Raw genomic sequence first — 22,023 nt, 5'->3', positions numbered from 1 at the left:
TGAATGATACATTCAAAGTGCTCTGTAAGCTCTGAAGTGTAACTATTAATAAACACCACAGACAATTTTCCTGTTTTATGAGTTTCTCACTTTAAAAAGTGGCTGTCCTTAATATGAAACAAAAATCAGATTTAACTTACTGCTGAGAAACCGGCCTCAAGAGGAGGGGGTATCTTTCAGCTGAATCCACTATTATTTACCTTACAGGATTATTGTTAAAAATTAAATAAAATTACATAAAACTATTAATGACGCATTTGTTCTCATGTATTTTACAAGTAACAAATCCTATGTTAGGCATCAACTGTGTAACCCCCTCCACCCTAAATCAGAGTGAGTATGTCAAAAGCAAAAATTCCTCCAATTAGATATGCTAAATCTTGAATGTATTTCCTAGTACATTTTGCAAACTGTTTAGATGATACAGAATTTTTAAAACTGTACAAGGCTTTTATGGTACCTATATGCTATTTTCTTTTCCTTTAATTTCAATAATCTAGTTCACTTAACTCTATAAAGCGTGTATGTGTGCAGCTATAAATAACTATAATTGTAGTCCTGTGGGCCAAGTCTAGGCTGTAAGCTCTGTAAGAAAGTGCATCTGTTACTGCTAGCACTTAACCAAGAAGTATGGCACACAGTAAGCATTCAACTAATATTTGTGGAACAAATAAGTCACTACACCTGCCACGGTCTAACTATCTAATTTTGACAATCTCCGTTTTATCTTTGGGGAAACTACCATTGATTCAATCTACCTTCAAAGATCAGAGTTTGTGAAAATGCCTCTTAACAAATTAGGGTTTTTAAGCTTTCAATAACACTCCCAAATTAATTTAGAGAACATACTTGGAATATAAAAACAAAGGATGGGTACCTTAAAAGGTTAGTCAATGCTTCTTGCATGAATTTTTTGGATACATTATTTGGTAAACTGAAAATGGGGCCATATTTTGCAGCTTCTTCCATCAATATGAGAAGTGTTTCCTCATGCCTTGAATCCGGGCCAGCTTCATGACTTGCTTTGACCAAAAGAATGTGGTGAAAGTGATGTTCTGTCAGTTCTTGAGCCCAGGCTTTGACACTAGTGGCTTTGCCTTCTCGGTACTCCGAGACCACCATGCCATAAGCTCACGATAAAAGACCACATGGAAAAGCCCAGCTGTTTCACCCAATCCCCAGTCAATCTGCCAGCTGAATACAGAGAATCAAGAGAAGACTTAACAAAAGAATCACTCAACCAAGCTACAAAACTGAGAAACGATAAACTGATTTTCTAATCCCACTAAGTTTTGAGATGTTGTTAAGCAGTAAAGGGTAACTGATGGTAAACTAACCCTCATAGCACAACCATTATGTGTGGTTTTATAGTTTAGGAAACACTGTCAGGTGAAATAATCTGCCAAGTGTCCTAAGAACTGGATGCAGGTATTCAAAGGCCAGCTGTGAGTCTCCATTGTCATCCTGCCGTCATGAAGCTGATCCGCTCTTCCTGCCATGGACAGGTACACCTTTTAGAGATGTGGCTGTAAGATAAACTCTGATATCTTTTTTATAACCTGCGTGGGTAATGTGTCCTGATTTGACATATCTGCCGGGCTTGTCTACGACAGGGAAACGCACTGCCAGCTATCATTAAGACCCAGCACTCCACAAATATGCCCCATTCTGTTTGCTGAAACTCAAATAACACTAACTTATCCCAATAAAATAATTCAGTGACATCTCAGCAATTATATTCATTCATTTACATTTTAGCCAGCAACAATTACACAAATCTTGACATTTTATATCATGGGCCATACAGTATATAATATAAAAAAATAAGTTGGATAAAGTTTACATTTAATAATTTCTTAATTAAAATTTTTTTTATATATCCCACGTAGTGAACCACATACCAAAAATTATATAAATAAATAAATAAGAACTTACCTTCAGTTATGAAGGTGATATTTTTGAAGAGGTTTTACCACAAGAATCTGTTTTGTCCCCACCAAAAATAATGTACCTGAACTTTAAACAAAATTCACATTTTATTTAGGTTGAAATAAACTATACAAAATTGATTTTCTTCACCAAAAATAACAGCAATATTTTTCTGTGTTATTCCTAGATAAACCACAAAACACAGTTTTGTAGGTTTTCCAGGTTTTTCTTATAAATCAAGACGAGGCAGTTGTTATAGTCATGGAAACAGACAGACTAAAACAGACAAGTCAGTTGTCAGCATCCATGGCCTCTGATCCCGTCTTGACCATGAAAACAGAAGTGTTCAACATATACCAGCTAAAAAGCTTATGAAGATAAAGGCTCAACGAAGGAATGTAAACAGTAACAACCATATGTGGAACAACAATGGCAGGCTCTTCCATAAACCAAAACCCTGTTTGGCAAGTTCACGTTTCACTGGTAATTCACTTAACTGTCCATTACAGAGTTTTAACTGCATATTAAAAACTGCTATTCAAAGGTTAGTTGTGAGCTTCATTGTGACATTTTATAAAATGCATTCCTTCCTCCCACACCTCCTCAAAATTTACTTCTTCAAAGAACTGATAATTTAATACCCGACAACTGGATCCACAGTGATAATAAATGTTATGTCTAAACTGACTTAACAACAATTCCAAAGTGCCATCAGCAGAGATCACGCAGAAGTGTAACATGGCACTTTCAGTGCTATCTTCTGGAAGAACAGTAGTTCTCCAAAGCAAGAGATTTCAAACAGGGGCCATTTAAACAGGCAAATGATCAATGGCTAATGTACTCAATGGGAGGCCTATAGGTCAAGATATTCAGTGGTTAAGTGACCTACGCACACCTTACAGCTTCTCTATAAGATATTTTCAAATTTCTTAGATATTTTTAAATATCAGAAATAACAAAAAGCATATTTTTAAAGTCTCTCAGGTATTCTGGATGGTTTCTGAATTATCAGTAGGAAGCTGTGACTTAGTTGTATAGAGTTTGATATATGTATCCACCATTAAATCTAGATCATGTTTTATATCGAAATTTATGTGAAGCAAGGCTAAGTTACTCGACCTCTGGCCTGTCAAAGTGTTCCTCAGGTATGCTTTGAGACGCTTCCGCCCATTTTCATAGCGTTCGTTCTCTACCTTCATCACAGGAAGAATACATAGGACCTTCAGCAATGCATAAACATTAGGAAAAAACTTGATGTCTGGCAGGTGGAGGGCTTCATAAATGGTGGATGGAAGCTCTATATCTTTGCCTCTGTGTTTCCACTTGATTCTCCAACAATGCAGCTCAGCCGAGAGCGTGTCCGGATTGGGTAAGTCACTTCTGTACATGTCAGCATGGTGCTCCTCCGATGTATTGAATTTGAGCTGCCCCATGACAGACGGTACCAGAGATAAGCATTTAAGAGCTTTGAGGTGCTGTTCTGAGAATATATCTTTCAGTTCCTGAATGATGTGTTCCACTGTTGGAACACTTAGAGCTTCTTTATAGTAACTCTCAGAGGTCAGCTGAGATTCCAGGTTACCTTGCTGAGCTCTGCGGAATTTCCCAGGGAGCTTCATCTGAATATCAAGTTTGGTTGCTAAATTGGTGGCTTCCTCAAACCAAAACTCGTGATAAACTTCAATATTTTCCATCACTTCATTTAGTGAATGCAGCACTGCCGTCAAGCTACTGGCTGCAAAGAAGACATCAGACGTTTGCCCCTGGAGATTTTTCCCAAAAGCTCTTGTAAAAGATAGAACATTTTTAAGAACAACAATGGTAACGATGAAATCAAAATCTGTTACTGCACTACAGAGTACAAATGCTCGGCCAGCTATACAGTTATTCCATCTAATATTTGTGTCACTATTTATACCATCTAAACATAAAACAAGTGCTTGTAGGAGGTCCACTAAAATTTCAAAAGCATCATGCCTGCCTGTCCACTGAGAACGGCAAATTTCCTTTAGTTCTTTACCCCTTTCTTCATTGTTCTGAAAGAGGACAGAAATTACACTGTCAAGCTCTAAAAGCAGTTGTGGTGATCGATGGAAAAAAGAACAAACTTCCTCAATTGTTCCTAATGCAACAGACACTCCCATAACAGGCACGGATTTTGCCAACCACATATTTAAGGCACAGGAAGAGCAGAGCGTGTAGATAGCTTGGGGATATTTCTCTAAAAGTCTAGAAGCAACAACTTTCATTTTGGAAGAAAATCCACTGGACACAATGTAAGCCTGGCCGCGACAATACTCCATGTTTAAGCCCCACTTCTCAGTTATCATAGTATGAAATTTCATAGCCAAAATTTCGGCATCACCTTCGTAAGGCAAGAAGCCCACAAATTCCTCTCTCAGGTTATGAGATTCATCAACAAACCTCACCAACACGGGCAGGTGCTCTTCCCCTGCTATATCCACTACATCGTCAGTGATAATGGAGAAGAAATGAGAGTCTCTTACTTCCCGGAGGGTTTCTTCCCGAATGCAGCTCTCACAGATCTCCAGCATCTGTTTCTGCTGCGTTTTTGAACAGAACAGTGTGTTGACTGCTGTTGTCTCAAAGCGCTTTCGCAGAACCTCTTCACCAGAATTTATCCGGCACTCCAGTAGTGCTTGAAAGTTATCAGGAGTAAAGAGACCTTCTGGGATTTCATCAGCTTCATGTCCATCCAGAGGTATGTTTTGTTTTCCCATAAGAATCAAAATTTCAAATAAAGATTTTAAGTATTCTTTGTTTTCCTTCTCTTCAAGGGTTAAAGGTAAAATGTCTTCGTCCTGGTCTTCACCCCCTTCTTCTGCACTGGGGTTCTGAGCATTGCTGTTATTTATTTCTTTATGTTTTTGTTCCTGTTCAGAAGTTTCGTCAACTGGAAAATAAAGAATTAATTTTATAAAACAAGCTCATGAGGAACCATACAAACAAAAAATTTTATATTCTTGATTAGTTAAATATTTAAAATTCACTAACTCATCCATTCAGCATTCATAGGGCACCTCCTGGACAACAGACTACAACAGAGATTAAAATAAGACACACTCTAGTGGGGGAAACACACACTGTGAACAGATAGGTTTTAATCCTACATGTAAATGCTGTTATAGCAGCGAAACAACTTCTTATAAACTAAACAAGGCACATCATGAATACAGAGTAATAAGAGAGAGTCCATGCCCTTCAGAGAAAGGAAGAGGAAGAGAATTACTGTTTATGAGGCACTGCGTTGACATTCTATATGTACCACTCTACAGGCAGGTGTTATCAACCCCATTTGACAACTGACTGCCCAAGGTCGCAGATGCAGTTAGAAAGATGGAGGTGAAATTCAAACCCAATCTTGTCTGGATGCAAGGTCCATGCTGATGCTGTTTCTATCAAACTATTAATCTATAGTTTTATATAGGAGATGAGACAGTTATACAAACCAATATAATATAAAGCATATTCATGCAAGTTTTAAGGCTAACAGTAGAATATTAGAAATCTCAGCCTAATCTCTTCACATTTGGGTGGGAAAACTAAGGCCCCGACCACCGCCATACACACAACCTTGTAAGTCCTGGCCCCTGTGGTCCCCTCTGGGTTCATTTTCTAACCATTATGGATTATTAGAAGCTCCAACAACAAAGTAAGTGCAGTTCCCTAAATTTGGCACCCTGTATCAAGCCACTCTACATCTGCAGATACCCTTCCCCCCTTTCTTAGCCTGAGTCCACGTCTCCTCATCTACAAAAGGTGGAAAATAATAGTACTTACTTCAGGGCTAGTGTGAGATTTAAACGAACTAATATAAGTAAGGTACTTAGAATCATGTCTTGGCACACGATAAAAAGTCACGTTAATAATAACAGTAGCAGGAGGAGACGGAGGAGGAGGAATAGTCGTAACTGATACGAACACAAATAACTTCTAGTCCTTACCCTATGGTGACACAGCTCGGGCATCAGAACCTGCACAAAGGCTATTGTGACTCCTACCCCCTACAAGGCTAAGTGTCCCCACAGCATTTGTTCCTTAAATATTTACCAAGAAATGATTACACACCACATACTGGGAGGACAGAGATTCTGCTTCTGCCCTTTTTGGTGCCTTTCCTTCCCTAAACTGGGACACTGTGTGTCTGCCACCCCTGCCACACTGAGAGCACCCAGTGGAGAGAGAGTAAAGCATATGGCACAGTGGCACTCAACAAAGACAAACTGAATTTTAGTCTCACAGACAATTCGAGACCACACGACAATGACCACCACTTCCTTACATCATTCTCACAGTAGATTTCGGACAGAGAACATATTTATTTGTCCTTACCAGGTCAAGGCCTTTTTAAAAGGCATTCAGAAGTTGAGTCATAACACTATCACTTACTTTTTTTCTGTTTCAGAGTCCTGATTTCATCTTCACTCTAATGACAAGGAAAAAAGATCTTTAGAACACTGAGTTCTAGTGTGTTATGTAGCTTCACAAGTAAACAACATATTTGGAGTCCAATATAATTCTCTCAGGAGCATACATTCTTTATGAGGAATATAGATGACAGGAAAACCAGAAAAATAATTTGCTGACTCCAAGTTTATAATAAAATATTAGAGGGGAAAGACTATATCATTTAACTTAGTTTATACCTAGATCATCATAACTTTGTGTTGGGTTTACTAGTAGTAAAAATAAACCCATGTCTGGAAACTAAAAACAAAAATAATCCTGTGTTAAACAAACGGGAAATTACAAAACACTAATAGCTGAATAATGAAAGCACTACACATCTAAAATTGTGATATAGCTAAAACATACTTAAGAGAGACATGTACAGCTTTGCCTACACATAAATATATGCTAAACATTCAAGAAGCTAGAAAAAGGGTCAAAAGGTAAATCCTTCAACTCAAGAAGAAACCAAAAAATATCTCACAAGTACAGCAATCATTGATAAAACTAACCATTATTTCTTTGAAAAGATTATTAAATAATTTTAGGAGTAGAGAAAGGCAAGCATTCTAAAATCCTAGATAAAGTTCATAAACCTTTGGAAACATAAAACACAAGAGAAAACCAACAAATAAATTGAAATGGCAATCAAAATATTCTCTCACCCAACCCCAAGCCCTCTGATGGTTTTAACAAGTTCGATCTAACTTTCCAGAGCAGATAATATCTACCTCATTTAAGTTTTTCTAGCAAAATTGAGAGAAAGAAAAAAAAGTAAAGCTATTTTAAAATTAAGGCTAACAGAACCTTGATATCATAACTGGATAAAAAGAGTGCATGAAAAGAAAATTATGGACAGGCCAACACTTGTAATTATAAATGCAAAATCCTAAACAAATTATTGACCAACTGAATCCAATAGTGTATAAAAACAAAGAGATATAGTGCAATCAATTAGGGTTCATCATGGGAATGTAAAGGTGGTTCAACATGAAAAAATCCATCAGTGTTTTTCATTACATTAAAGAATGGAAAAAACTTGTGAACTTTTTCTCTTAATAGATAGATACAATGAAAGCATTTAATAAGCTCAACAAGTTAAGACAAAAACTCAGAATGAGTACTAGGAGGGAATGAAGGAAATTTAATCTTTAGCTTGATTAAAACTATCTTAACAATACCAGCAGCAAACATCATACTTAATGGAACAAAGCAAGTGGACTAGCTGTGATATTACTGGGACTAGTCAACATAGTAGTAGGGACCCTGATTATACAACAAAACAGGCAACAGAAAAAATTAAAATTATAAGAAGTGGAAGAAGAGGCAAATCTGTTCTTATTTGTAGATTGACCTTTTTTGTAGATGATATAATCAACTACATAGAAAACCCGGTAAATTATTAGGAATAACAAAAAAGGGTCTTCAAAATTGATGGAAACAATCTCATCCAGAATACATAATCTGTACCAACAAAATCCGTAATAAGAAAGTAGAATCCAAGGAAGAATGCACATGTTCTCTTTTAAAGAACTGCAACGAAATCCCTGAAATTTTTTCAAAATTTTGACTTTCTGCATTCCTAAAAGTGTTTTAATTCTTTTCAAAGAAGTAGTATTTAGTTTTGTCAATGATTACTGTTACTTGATAGCCATTTATTTATTTATTATGGCTGGGATCACAATTTTGAAAGAGAAGAGTTAAGAAATCACCTTATCTAAAAGTAAGGTGTATTATAAAGCCATGGTACTAAAAACAGTGTGATATAGCTGTGAACAAACAAATATTCCAACAGAACAGAACAGAGTTCCCAGAAACTGCCTTGTACATATGTAAACTTGGTATATGACAGAGGTGGCATGTTATACCAGTGGAAGAAAGGATGGATTAACAGACCATGTTGGGAAGACTGGTTCTCTATAAGGAGAAAAATAAAATTAGATCTCTAATAGACACTATACATACAAACTCCAAAATGGATTAAAGATCTAAATATGAAAAGTAAACATAGAACAAAACTAGGAAAATTAGATGTTATCTTAAAAAAACCACATAGTAAGTAGATTGAAATGACATGCATTAAGTACACCACCACGGATACCAACAGGTAGGGGAGGAATGGGAATGGTAATAGTGGAAGAAGGAAAAATAATAAACAAAATAAGGGCCTTGCTGGAGGCAAAGACACTAAAAAGCCATGGACTGAGGAGTCTGAGTAATTTAATTTTGTTCACCCAAGCTCAACAAAAAGCGAGTAGGTTTCAATCATAACTAAAGGGTATCAAAGGAATATAAAAACATGCATAAATGATGCCATATATGGAGATTTACAAGCTTTTTCTAAAGCCTGTCAGTACTTAATAGTGATAGTCCTTATCTGTAAGTAAAACTATTCATGTCTTAACTTTTATACTTTCCCTTTCTGTATCCATTTGTGCTGAGTTCCGGAAATACACCTCAGGCCCACTTTCCTTACTACAAAAGAAAAGGTAGTTTTTCGGTTTGTTTTTTTTATTCTTCCCAGGAAGGGAATGAACTAGTGGCCTGTAATTAACAGCACACTTTGGCCCAAGTCAACAAGTACCAAGTAGCTAAATTTGAAGATTTTTCCAATTTAAATACTAAAACAAACTAATCATCTTACATCTCGGCTACTTCAATAATAATCATAGCATTCATTTCCCATACTGCTATCTTTGTAATAGAGAGTAACCTGGTTCAATTTTAACATGGATGCATCTATACTTGATTTCATAGTATTATGGGGGGAGGGAAAGATGAAAGCACATTACATACCAATTCTTTTATTCGTTTTCTGTGTCTACTATGTGGATTGTTCAAATGACTGGTAAGATCAAATATTGTTGGTATTGCATTATCTCGAAGAACTGTCCTATAAGGACTCTGAAAAAGAAAAGTGTGTTAATTCAGAGACAGTCCTTAAAAATGTATCACACATAAATAAAATTCTATGTTAATGATTTCCCCAGTACTCCTTCAACTCCAGCTCTACAATGTAAAGAGAGACGTGAAGAATTGATATCATCAGTCTAGATCAGCTTCTTATTTCTAACTCTTTTTGCATTTGCCCTTTTCGCAATCTTACTATTATAAATTGAGGAAATGAATTGATGAGAGGCATAAGAAATAAAGTATTGTGCGTATTATTTCTAATTCACCCTTCCAGCTACTTTATTCTGCCCTTCCATTAGCTCACCAAATCTACAACAAGCACAAACGTTTCTCAAATAATCTATCCTCTGGTATGTTCTATAATAATTCTTTCCTCCTTCATCTGCTGTGCACTCCACTTCTACTGCTGTTACTGAGAAACATCAAGGCACAGTAATAATACTGGATTAGGTCCCAGAGACCTAGAAACAAGTCCAAACTCTACCAGTGACTCATTACAAGACCCTGGCCAAATACTTTCCCTTTTTGGACCTCAGTTTCCTCTTCTGAATAAAATTCAGGTATTGAACTAGATCTACATTTCCCCAAAATGAAATTGTCCACATACTAATGATCCTAATAATGCTTGCCATTTCAGTTATACCGTCTGTAGTTTTACACAACCCACTTGGTTTTTAAATTGACATTGTCTTAAGCAATAAAAGCTATACAATAATGGTTTGAAGGGCTAGTTATATTTTTAAGACATATTACAAAAACTCTACAATAAAAATTGATGCATGTGCCACCTGAAATCACTCATACCATAAGTGATAAATATAATCACACTTTTGCAAACATTGAACTGGGTATTTCTAAAGCCCCTTCTAATTCTAATGTCCTTATCATTGAAGGATGATGATCACGCTTTATCCTAATTCCTGTGAACCCATACAACCTGGCTAAGTGCTGACGACAGGCTTCCACAGCCAGCCCAAAAGGAGGTCAGGTAGAGACAAGAAGTTTATTAGGAGGTAGGGTAACAGATGAATAACTGCTGCTACTACATTCCCCCCAGCTCATTCAAAGAAACAGTGCCTTCCATTTCTTCCTGAATTTGCACTGATAAAGACAAAACACACTTCATTTTAAAAAGTTTTCTCGGGAGCAGTGATTATTTCAAAGTTGACTATTAAAGCATGTTCAAATTATATGCCAGACAAAAACAACAACTTCTATATTTTTTCAGGAAAGTTAGGAAGATGTGAAGGAATACAGTTGACCCTTGAACAACACAAGACTGAACTGCACTGATACACTTATATGAATTTTTTCAATAAATACTATAAATGTATATCCTCTTCCTTATGATTTTAGTAATATTTTCTTTTCTGTAGCTTACTTTATTGTAAGAACACAGTAGATAATACACATCATATACAAAATATGTGTCAATCAATTATTTATGTTATTGATAAGGATTCCAGTCAACAATAGGCTATTAGTAGTCAAGTTTTTGGGGAGTCAAAGTTATACATAGATTTTTCAACTGCGGGGACTGTCAGTACTAACCTCCATGTTGTTCAAGGGTCAACTCTATATAACTAAAGGACACACACTATCCTAGGTTTTAGCCAAAGAGTTGTTAAACACATTTGGGAAGAATTTCTATTAAGATGCACTATTTTCTAGTTCAATCCCCTGCCTCACAGAAAACACAAAGAAGTAAATCTACCTTAATGACACACCCAGCTTCTAATGCTGGGCCAATTATCCTGAGTCTACCTCGGAGTTTGAATCAGGGATTGATTAGGGACACAACCATTGAAGGGAGCAAAACCTACAGAATACCCAAAGTGTCTCATCTTTCCCACTTAACAAAAACCTCAGAAGCAAACATACACACATATACAGTCAACTCTCGATATCCTACCAATTATTAAATAAGAAGAGGAGGGATAAAACATTCCAATTAATTTTAAAATTCAAATCAAATTAATTTGCTATAAAGCAAAAACATTACAGACCAAACAACAGAATACATGAATGACAAACATGCAACTTTTTATAAGTACACATGCCAAAACGAGCTATATTCAATTCATGTGCATAATTTAAACTCAGTACCAGATTTAAATTTTAACTGCTCGATTAAGTTTTGAGCATAAAGCAATGATCTTCCTTTAGCATTAAAGATAGTATTTGGCTTTAGGACTAGCCACAAATGTTTACTGATGAGATCTTAAATGCCAGACTAATGAAATAAAAATTCTTAAACATTTGTATACAGATATCGGGTAATCCAGCTTTTATTTATTTATTTATTTAATTTATTTACTTAATTTTATTTTTAAGGGGGGCACAGCTCACAGTGGCCCACACAGGGAATGAACCGGCAACCTCGGTGTTATCAGCACAATGCTCTAACCAACTGAGCTAACCGGCCACCCCTAATCCAGCTTTTAATAGCAATTATCTTCTATATGTATAGAAAAACATCTTCTCACATTTGCATTAATTTATTCAAGACTGAAAAATCATGTGGAAATTTAAAAAGTGAAAATAGCTCATCTTTCTGTTCTATGCTCTGACTAAACAAAAATATGAAAATGAACTATATTTTAAATTTCTTACATTATTAATCTTGTTGGAATTATCTAATTGAGACTATATTTATCACTAAAATAAAAACGTAAAATGTATATGGCTTGTGTATTTAAAATAATAATTTGGGATATTTTTCCTTAATGTCAAAAACATAAAAGTAGTTTGCCTTTTAACATATGAAATCTCTTATTTTGGTTGGTCATTATTACCCTCTTAACAAAAGCAAGGCAAAATTATCCCTCAAATATTCGTGATTAAACTGTTGAACCGGAATTGGCTCACCTCCCAATGACTTCACAAGTATCTGCTTCAATAAATTTTGAGAAATAAAATAACCCAATCATTCTTTAGTTTTCTGATGCCTCTGCAAAATGTATCTGAAAAAAATATCAAAATAAATTGCTGCATAACAATATATAGTGTACCTTCAAATCAAGTTTATGTCTATCCCAATATCTGGGATGATATATCAGTTATACCTAAACACGAATATATTATTTGTTTAACAAAACTGTCCTCCTATAGTTTTTAGTGTTTTAAGTCTGCTCCATTTCAATCAAATCTGCCCTATTTGTACCTTTTATGAATCACAGTAATAACAGAATCACAGAGGGTTAAAAATCTTAGACGTCAGGAATTATCTTGTCTAATCTCATTAGAAATTGGGTCTAAAGAGAATCTGCTCCAAATAAAAATGCCAACTTTACCTTAAATATACACTTTTATAACAATCTAAAATTTTCTAAAGGCTACACAAGAAGTTTAAAAGTGGCTACTTCTGGTGAGTAGGAATGGGGCATCAGAAGCGGGGGAGGGGGTAAAAAAAACCAACAGGTTTCTAAGAACAAAATAGATACGATTCAGCTCCAAATTAAATTTGTCTTCGTCTTAAAAAAAAAAAAAGTGGAATGTAAGGATACCCTCTAACAATAGATTTACATTTCCAACCAGTTACTGAGAGAGAGAGAGAAAGAGAGAGAGAGAGAGAGAGAAAGAGAAAGAGGGAAACCAAACCCTCCTATTACTTACAGTTCTACAGATCATAGATGTCTCAAAGTGTTTGGCACATAATCGATAATGTTTATTTAGTTGATCAGGTGTTTTATCTTCTAAGTCCGCTCTCCTACAATTTTCCACCCACTTCTGGCATCTATAAAACAAATCAAAATACAATTTTGGAACATGAGCTCAACATTTAAATTTCAGCAGTTTTAAGGCAAATACATATTATGGACCACTATCCCCTCTCTCCTCTACCCACAGAATATAACATAATTTAGTGAAATTGATTAATAACAAAGTCAGAGCTGGAAGAAACCTTAGATATCATTTAGTACATTCAATTACAGACAAGATTAAGAAGTAACTTGCTCAGAGTCATGTACAAAATCAGCAACGAAACTAGAACTTAAACCTGAGTCTTTCAACAACCAGGACTCCTAGTATCAGAAAGGACTCAATCATCAGCAGTATAAATAAAAAGCTGCACAACTACCGTGTCTCCCTGAAAATAAGACCTAGTCGGGCTATCAGCTCTAATGCGTCTTTTGGAGCAAAAATTAATACAAGACCCGGTCTTATGTTACTGTAAGACTGGGTCAATATAATATGAAATACCAGATATAATATAATATAATATAATATAATACTGGGTATTATTTTAGACTGGGTATAATATAATATAATGTAATATAATACCAGGTCTTATATTACTTTTTGCTCCAAAAGATGTTTTAGAGCTGACTGTCTGGGTAGGTCTTATTTTCGGGGAAACACAGTACGAATATGATTTATTATTTACAATGATATGTACAAACTAGATTGCAAGCTCCACGAATGCAGGGATTGTGTCCACACAATCTAGTATACAGAAGGTATTGAAGATAGTGAACAAGGCAAGGTCCATACTCTCTTGGTGCTTACACATCTGCAGAAAAACAAATAATAACAATAATAATAATACTTACTAAGCACTTATGAGTCAGACACTACTCTAAGTCCTTTCCAAAGGGGGTATGATTATTATCCCCTTTGCGCAGATGAAGAAATGAAGGCACAAAAATGTTAATTTGCTAAAGGTTGCAACTAGATCTTTCTTTCATTCCTCAAGTTCCTAAGAATAAAGGTTCTGCGGTGAATAAACTGTGTCACAAATGTGAAAACCTTCATTTTATAATCATATCATAGTATATTTTCCTGTCTTAACATTATACTTCACCCCTCCCCCACACACACCCCAACACTTAATTCCCTCCATTCTCAGTATGTGAAAGAAACCATAGTGAAATGTTGGACTATCGAACCTAAACTAAAACCATACCGAAGGTGTACAGCATTTTATTCAGCCAAAAAGTATTACTACACATAGTAATAATGCCTAAGGTGTCTGGATTTTAATCATATATTTACATAGTTGTGCAATATGATTATAAGCATTTCATGTTTCAATATCCAAATATTTAGTATAAAAACTGTCGCACTATAAAATAACTTGCCATACTGTTAGAGGTAAGTTTGTTTTTTAATTCTCAGATCTCTGGAGACCTTCCACATAGATACTACTGCATGTATTGTCTCTGAACTAAGTTGAAACAGCTTTCTAATACTAAGAGCTAAATTAATTACACTTTCGAGTATGTTCATTTTGTAAAATTTCATCAAGCTCTAAAGTACCATTTTTGTACTTTTCTCTATGTATGTCATTATCAAAAAAACAGCTTCCCCATCACTCTTCTCATTCTCAATAACCAACTATCTGTTGAAGTCAGACAGTGGCTACCACTGGGAAGAGGGAGTTTGGGATATTAGTAATATTCTCTCTTTTTTAAAATTTTTTTTTAACTTTTTATTTATTTTAAGTGTGTTTTTCTAGGACCCAACAGCTCTAAGTCAAGCAGTTATTTCAATCTAATTGTGGAGGGCGCAGCCCACAGTGGCCCATGCAGGGATCAAACCGGCAACCCTGGTGTTATGAGTATCGTGCTCTAACCAACTGAGCTACCAGCCGCCCGTCTCTCTTTTTTTTTACCTGGGAAAAATTCTCATGGACATGTCACTCTGAAAATCCAACAAGCCATACACTTATAATTTAATCTTCTGTATATATACTGGTGGTGCCAAAAAAAATGTGCACACATTACTGTATTCATCTTTCGTTATTGGTATATACTATTACAACTTTAACACAGTTTTTTCCTTTCTTAAAATGTGTATACATTTTTTGGCACCCTCTGTGTGTGTGTGTGTGTGTGTGTGTGTATGTGTGTATATGTGTATATATATATACACACATATATATGTGTATGTTTTATAATAAAGTTATGAAAATTATGTATGACCATAATAAGTCTTTTTTACATACATACATATACTTATGAGCATGTATATGAGGTCAGACAATTAAGTTCGTGAACTCATCCTAGAACAAGTGCTACACACCTCATTGCTGAATATCACTACGGTCACCTAGAAGTACTCCCTTTGGGAAGCTATGCATCGATGCCAGCGCCTAATCCACCCTTCAAAGCAATTTTGGAACTCTTTTTCTGGAATGGCCATCAGAGCTGTCGTCGTATTACCCTTGATGTCCTGAATGTCATCAAAATGTCTTCCTTTCAATATTTCCTTTATCTTCACGTACAGAAAGAAGTCATTGGGGGCCAGATCAGGTAAGTAGGGAGGGTGTTCCAATACCATTATTTGTTTACTGGCTAAAAACTCCCTCACAGGCAGTGCTGTGTGAGCTGGTGCATTGTCCTGATGCAAGAGCCAGGAATTGTTGGTGAAAAGTTCAGGTCGTTTTTGGCTAACTTTTTCACGCAGCCTTTTCAGCACTTCCAAATAGTAAACTTGGTTAAGTGTTTGTCCAGTTGGTACAAATTCATAATGAATAATCCCTCTGATATTAAAAAAAAGTTAGCAATATCATTACAACAAATTCGCAAACTGAATTGTCAGACTTCATGTACAGAGGGTACCAAAAAATGTATACAAATTTTAAGAAAGGAAAAAAAACTGTTTTAAAATTGTAATAATATATACCAATAGCAAAAGATGACTACAAGTCATATGTATACATTTTTTGGCACCCCCATATATGTTCATAAATATATGTATGTAAAATATATGTACACATATGAACAAGCATATATATGCTTTTATGCTCATAGATAAATATATATACATTTATATACTTATATGTAGATATACACTAACATGCTTATATAAGTACACACACACACAATTATCTCTCAATTTTTTCTTAACCAACGTTCCCCCTTTCCTAGCTCTCCTTGTCACTGTTCTGTGCCCTGTACTCTATACTCTGCAGCCTTTTCTCTTAGCAGAGTAGAATGATTCCCCAAATCCATCTACTTCCAAAGTGGTCTTTTGTCTTTCTCTAACCCCTTCTCGTTGCTGCACAATAAATGTTTTAAAAAGCCAATGTCAGAATGTCTTTCCCTGCTTATGATCCTTTGTGGCTTCTCATTACTCTTAGGATAAAGACCCAATTCCTCAGGGTTTAGAAGACCCTGCACAATCTGGACCTTGTCTGTCTTTCCACTATGTCGCACCGCCCTTCCATTCTCTGTCCCCTCGCGTGCCTTACTTCAGTTTCAGGAATGCACTGTGCTCCTTTCTATCCTAGGGCTGTTCCCCATGCTTTATTCATCTTAGTTCCCTCTTCTTGTTGCTTTTTTTCCCACTTCTTTTGCACAGGAAAGCCTATGCAAAGATCAGCCATCAGATCATAGCCTAAATGTCATTTCTTGAGGAAAACCTTTCCTGATTCAGATGTGTGTGTGTGTGTGCATGTATACACACACCCAGGTAAGTAAGACTCTCCTCTACCTCTCCATAGGTAAGACTCTCCTCTACCTCTGTATGTAGATGGTCTCTCAACATCCTGTATTTATCCTACCATATTATGACGATCAGTATAAACAGGGTCTAGTATCTCCCATCTTAAACACTTCCTTAACCCTGATCCTCTACTTAGTAAAACTAGCTAGAGTCCATTTTCACTGTATCCACTTTCTTATCTCTCATCAATCAATTCCAAAGAGGCTACTGCTTTATCCCTTTTCCCCTGAAACTGCTTAAGATTACTCATGACTTCCATCCTGCCAAATCCAATGGTCACTTTCTATCCTCATCTTAATCACCCTTTCAACAAATACTATTCAACCGTCATCGACCACTCCTTTTTAAGTTTTGTTTTCAACTTTTTCCTTCAATGGTCTCCTAATAATATGCAGCATTTCCAAAAACATATTCTAAGGAACATTAGTCAAAAAAGTGTTCCATTAAAAAAAAGGGGGGTTTAATGGTCAAATAAGTTCAGATAATATTACCCATTTAATCCTACTCTTGGGGTTTTAGATATTCCTGTGAGACCTTGAACAAATAGCTAACCTTTCTATGCCTGCTTTGGTCATCTGAGAGAATGAGCATGAAAAAGGCAAATAATGCCAGTGTTATTATAAAAATACTTTTTACCTTGTGGATTCCTTGAAAGGGTTTTGGGGACCCTCATGAATGCCCAGAAAACCAATGTTTTACATTTTACAGGGGAGAGTACATCGACTTCCAATTACCTTTGATTAAATTACTAAAAGAATCTTGAAAGACCTCACCACTTCAGGAGTGAGTTAGTTCTAACTGCCTGAGGAGGAAGAAGAGGGCTTCAATTGCCCAACTCTCTCTAACAGGAGCAATTCATTAGGTCCACTTGTAAGTTCTCACCAGGTCTGGGGATGAGCCACTGAACTGCCCCCAGATTCCAGCCAAGCCTTGGCATTCCTCAAGCCATTCTGGAGCAATCGAAGTTTAGGCAGGTTTATTTTTTTTCTTTTTACTTAAATTTTAGGTAATCTAAGACCTCCCTGTCACTTCCCTAAGGGGAGTTGATTCTATTATTTTATAATGAAAGAAAAAAGAAAAGGAAAGAAAAGAGGGAGAGAAAGTGGGGAAGGGAGGGAAGGAAGAAAGGACATATTAATGCCACTTTTTCTAAACCAATAAGAGCTATTATGGTCTGAAATTCCACGTTGTGCCCTTTATTAATTACATTCTTGAATTTTAAATTACTTCTAAATAGCTGTTTCTAAAAGTGTGCATGGAATTTATAAATATGATGAATGGGAAATATACTATTTAATAGCATTAAATATATTTATCTTTATTGTTAGTAAAAAAATGTTAAGTTTTGAAGGATAAACAGGTTAGCAATCTCACCCTTTACCAACCTTCCCTACAACCCATTTACAGAAAAAAACTGGTTATAACTAATAACCCTAAAAATACTGTTATTAACTCAATAAACACCTCTGCAAACTACTTCTTTATTATAATTAACTCTGGGCATGGTGGAAAAAACTGTCCAATACAGTAGAATTTGAAATCCTAGAGTATGAGGAGATTTGGTTTGGATAAAAAGTTAAGATTTTGAAGATACTACGTTAAGTAAAATAAGCCAGACATAAAAGGACAATTATTGTATCATTCTACTTATATGAAATACTCAGAACAAATTTATGAAGACTGAAAGTTGATTAGAAGGGGTGGGGGCAAGTTATTGCTTAATGGTTACAGGGTTTTTGCTTGGGGTAATGAAAAAGCTTTGGAAATATATAATGGTCATGGTTGCACAACATTGTGAATCTAATTAATGCCACTGATTCATACACTTAAAAATGGTTAAAATGGCAAATTTTATGTCATATATATTTTACCAAAATTGTAAAAAATAATGTAATACACCAAAAACTATTGTACACTTTAAATGGGTGAACAGTATGATATGTGAATTATATCTCAATGAAAATGTTTTAAAAAGTTGAGACAAGTTCATAATTTGTCTTGAAATACTCAAAGAGCTTGCATAGAAAAGGGCACAGATTTGCTCAGGGTGACACTGGGGACAAAACTAGGACTTCCAAAGCATAAATTATAGGAAGGCATATTTCCACTCAAAACAAGGAAGAAACAATAGCCAAAGCTATCCAGAATCCTCATGTGTCCTCTCACAGAGCAAAGAACCATCACTGGAGATTTTTATCAAAAACCCACCTGTCAGGAATGCACAGGGCCCATAAAGGGTTCATAAATACCTTGACAGCGGAATGCAAAAGTGTGTCTCTATGTTTTTTCTCAAGTGAGAGTCCTTATATTAGATTCTCAAAGAGAACAACGACCCAGAAAAAGGTTAAAAAGCCGCTACTATTGAGGGAATTCCATTTCAAGGGATATTGTACTAGATCTAAAAACTTCCCAATCCAAGACTGTAAGCCCCTATAGGCCGTACTTCCCGTTAAGGAGTATATATGGACACAAATGACCTGTGGTCCAGAACTGACTAGTGGTGCCCTCATTAGGCAAGGAAATACACTCCCAAGAATGCCCTTGGGCTAAACTTTGAGTAAGATGAAGATAATATGTACTGGGCTAGCCCAATCAGACGAAGATGCTCCTCTTCTCTGCTCCCACAGAACCCAAAAGCCATTCCTCGCTCTCCAGAGCTAGTGCCTAGCTTTTCTCCCTAGGAACTCCCTAGGGCTTAATCCTCAGATTTACTCTGCATTATGTACCTGGGACCACGGCTTTAAATACCCTCTATAAACTGAGAAGACTGGTATTTACAACCTTCAGTTTGGAAGTCTCTAAATCCCAGACTTGTGTCTCTTTTTATGGTTTTACCTCTTAAATATTTAGGCCATTGCTCTAAATATGGGTCATTTTGAGTTCACTTCTGGACACGGTATGAAGGCATCTATTCTTGAACGTCCAGCAGGCCTCTCAAACTTCACGTCCCGAACCAAATTCTTAGCAGTTCTCCACCAAACCTGGGCCTCCCAGTATTCCTAAAGCTCTGTAAGCTAAGATTCAAAACCTTAGTCATTCTTGATTTCTCTTTTTCTCTTACAACCTTCACCTAAACCATTCAAAAATCCTGTTGGCTTCACCTTCATAACACATCTCAAATGCAACTTACCACCTCCTCTTTTGTTTACCTGAATTACTGCAGTTGCCTTTAACCAGTTTTTCTGATCTCACCTTTGCTTCCCTACAATCCATTAAACCAGCAGTCGGTGGTTCTGTTTAAAGTGTGTCTCCCTACTTTATACCCGATGACTTCCTATCTCACTCAGAATAAATGACCAAAGTTTTCTCCATGACCTACAATGCCCTACACAATTTGCCCCTAACACACACACACAGACACACACACACACACACACACTTTCTCTCCCTCCCTCCCTCCCTCCCTCCCTCCCTCCCTCCCTCCCCATCTCTTCCCTCTCCCTCCTTCCTTAAAGCAGCAGTCCATGCACTTCTGGTTGTACCCCTAACAAGCATGCGGTCTTTATATTTACTGTTTCCACAGACTGGAATGCTCTTCCCCTAGCTATCTCCATGGCTGGCCCCCTCACCTACCACTGGTCTTTGCTCAAATTCACCTTAGTGAGGCCCTTTCTGATCACCCTGTTTAAAGTAACAATTGTGCCTCCCCTGCTGTTCTCTACTCCCCTACCCCCACAACATGTGCTTTTTCCCCATAATATTTACCACTACCTGACACACTGTGTATTTACTTGTCTATTTCCCTCCCAGTGGAATGTAAACTCCATGAGAGCAGGGACTTTGAACTGTTCATCTGTACACTCCCAGTGCTCAAAACAATGCCTGGCCAGCACATAGTAGGCCTTCAGTAAACACCTGTGGAAGTAATAAACACCATGTTTTATTATAACCACCTGCTCGTATCTGTCTCTTTAATGGACTGTGAGCTTTCTGCCGGCAGCAACACTGCTTGGTTCACCTCTGGGTTTGCAGCACCTAACACATACAGGGGATGTTGATTTGAAATGAATGAAATCAACGAGAGGCCAAGGAACAATCCTCAGCCTTTCAAACACAGTCCCTACGCTTTCACTCTAAATATTAGTCAGAGAATGTAAGTTACATCAAGGAAGAGGTTTCAATACCAATTCCCGTGCCTTCACACGTACCCCACTCCCCGTTATCCCCACAATAACCAAGTGAAATAATGAGTAACGGTCACAGCCAGAATTTGATCCATGAACAAGTCCGAAGGAGGGAGTAACTGTGACTTAACTTGCGATCAAAGAAGGTGGCCGGACTCTAAAAAGAAAATGTCTCGGGGGGGTGGGGGAGGGAGAAGGGGGTAGAAGAGGGAAGGGCCCCGGTGACCATAACCATAAACTCCAGGTCCCTCTTTTGACAGCTCAGGAAACTAAACCCCAGAGAAGAAAGCGACTTGCCCGAAGTCACACAGCAAGCTAACCAGGGCGAGAACCCACCTTATCCTGCCTGCCCGCCGCCCCAATTGCCTCTTATTTCGGGTGGTGTCCTAGGCGCCGCACCCTCATCGGCGCACGTGCTCCGAAGTCCCCGGGTGCCCGCCCGCCCAGTGCTCGCGGCCCGTTCTCCACCCCAGTCTGAGGCTGGGGTCCACGAGTGTGCCCCCCACACCCCATCCGCCAACACACACCCTTCTTAGCCCGGAGCCTGCCCGGGGAGGGCGGCTGGCAGCGCGCACCGCGGAGGTGGGCCGGGACTGCCAGCTCCGCGCCTGCACCTTACCTGGCCGGGTCCCGCGGGAACCTGAAGAAGGCCAGGTCCGACTGCGTGCTCTTCCGCGTGCAGTTGGGGGCAGCGCAGAAGTTCGGCATTGTAGCCCGCCCGCGGGCCGGCCCAGCGCTCCCCTCCCCGCCTCCTCAGGGCAACCCGCCCGCCCGTCGGGGCTGGGGAGGGGAGCCAGGCCGGCCTGCCGGCTCGGCAGGGCCGGCGCGCCGGGGGGAGGGGCGGGCGGGCGAGAAGCCGCGAGGGGCAGGAGGGGCGCCGCGGTCCGAGGCCGAGCTGGGGACTCGGCCCCACAGTGCTGTGAGTGGCCGGGAGGATTTACCGCCGCCGCCGCCGCTGGTGCACCTCCCGCCCGCCCGGGACGCTGCCGCCTCCTTCCCACAATGCACCCTGGCGCCCGGGGGTGCCCTCTCTTCCCTCAGCCTTCCTCCCCCGCCCCTTCATTTCCGCTGACTTCTCCGCAGGCGGGCACACGCACGGAAGCGCGCCTGCCCGGGTGTGGTGAGGTGGAGGCGGGGC

At 38.0% G+C, this 22,023-nt stretch overlaps 1 protein-coding gene across 1 annotated transcript; it reads right to left on the bottom strand.

Moving 5' to 3' along the window:
• Positions 1–2,017: 2,017 nt before the first annotated feature.
• Positions 2,018–21,900, bottom strand: THAP12 (THAP domain containing 12). Its single transcript, XM_019726439.2, has 5 exons — positions 21,505–21,900; positions 12,928–13,048; positions 9,196–9,303; positions 6,340–6,376; positions 2,018–4,843 (listed from the first exon to the last, which is right to left on the bottom strand). The coding sequence occupies exons 1-5, from the start codon at positions 21,591–21,593 to the stop codon at positions 2,910–2,912; spliced, it is 2,289 nt and encodes a 762-aa protein (XP_019581998.2). The 5' UTR covers positions 21,594–21,900; the 3' UTR covers positions 2,018–2,909.
• Between the last annotated feature and the right edge of the window lie 123 nt (positions 21,901–22,023).

Source organism: Rhinolophus sinicus, linkage group LG06, assembly GCF_036562045.2.
Source record: "Rhinolophus sinicus isolate RSC01 linkage group LG06, ASM3656204v1, whole genome shotgun sequence".
Classification (NCBI taxonomy): Eukaryota; Metazoa; Chordata; class Mammalia; order Chiroptera; family Rhinolophidae; genus Rhinolophus; species Rhinolophus sinicus.
Note: the sequence above shows the minus strand (reverse complement) of the source record. Positions and strands in the feature narration are given on the sequence as shown.

Bases quoted from the DNA above. Each gene is read 5' to 3' on its own strand.
- THAP12 (XM_019726439.2), bottom strand. From the start codon at position 21,593: ATGCCGAACTTCTGCGCTGCCCCCAACTGCACGCGGAAGAGCACGCAG. The intron at 13,049-21,504 runs GTAAGGTGCAGG...TTTGTTTTATAG, and splicing joins TTCCCGCGGGACCCGGCCAG to ATGCCAGAAGTGGGTGGAAA. The intron at 9,304-12,927 runs GTAAGTAATAGG...TTTCTTTTTCAG, and splicing joins CATCTATGATCTGTAGAACT to AGTCCTTATAGGACAGTTCT.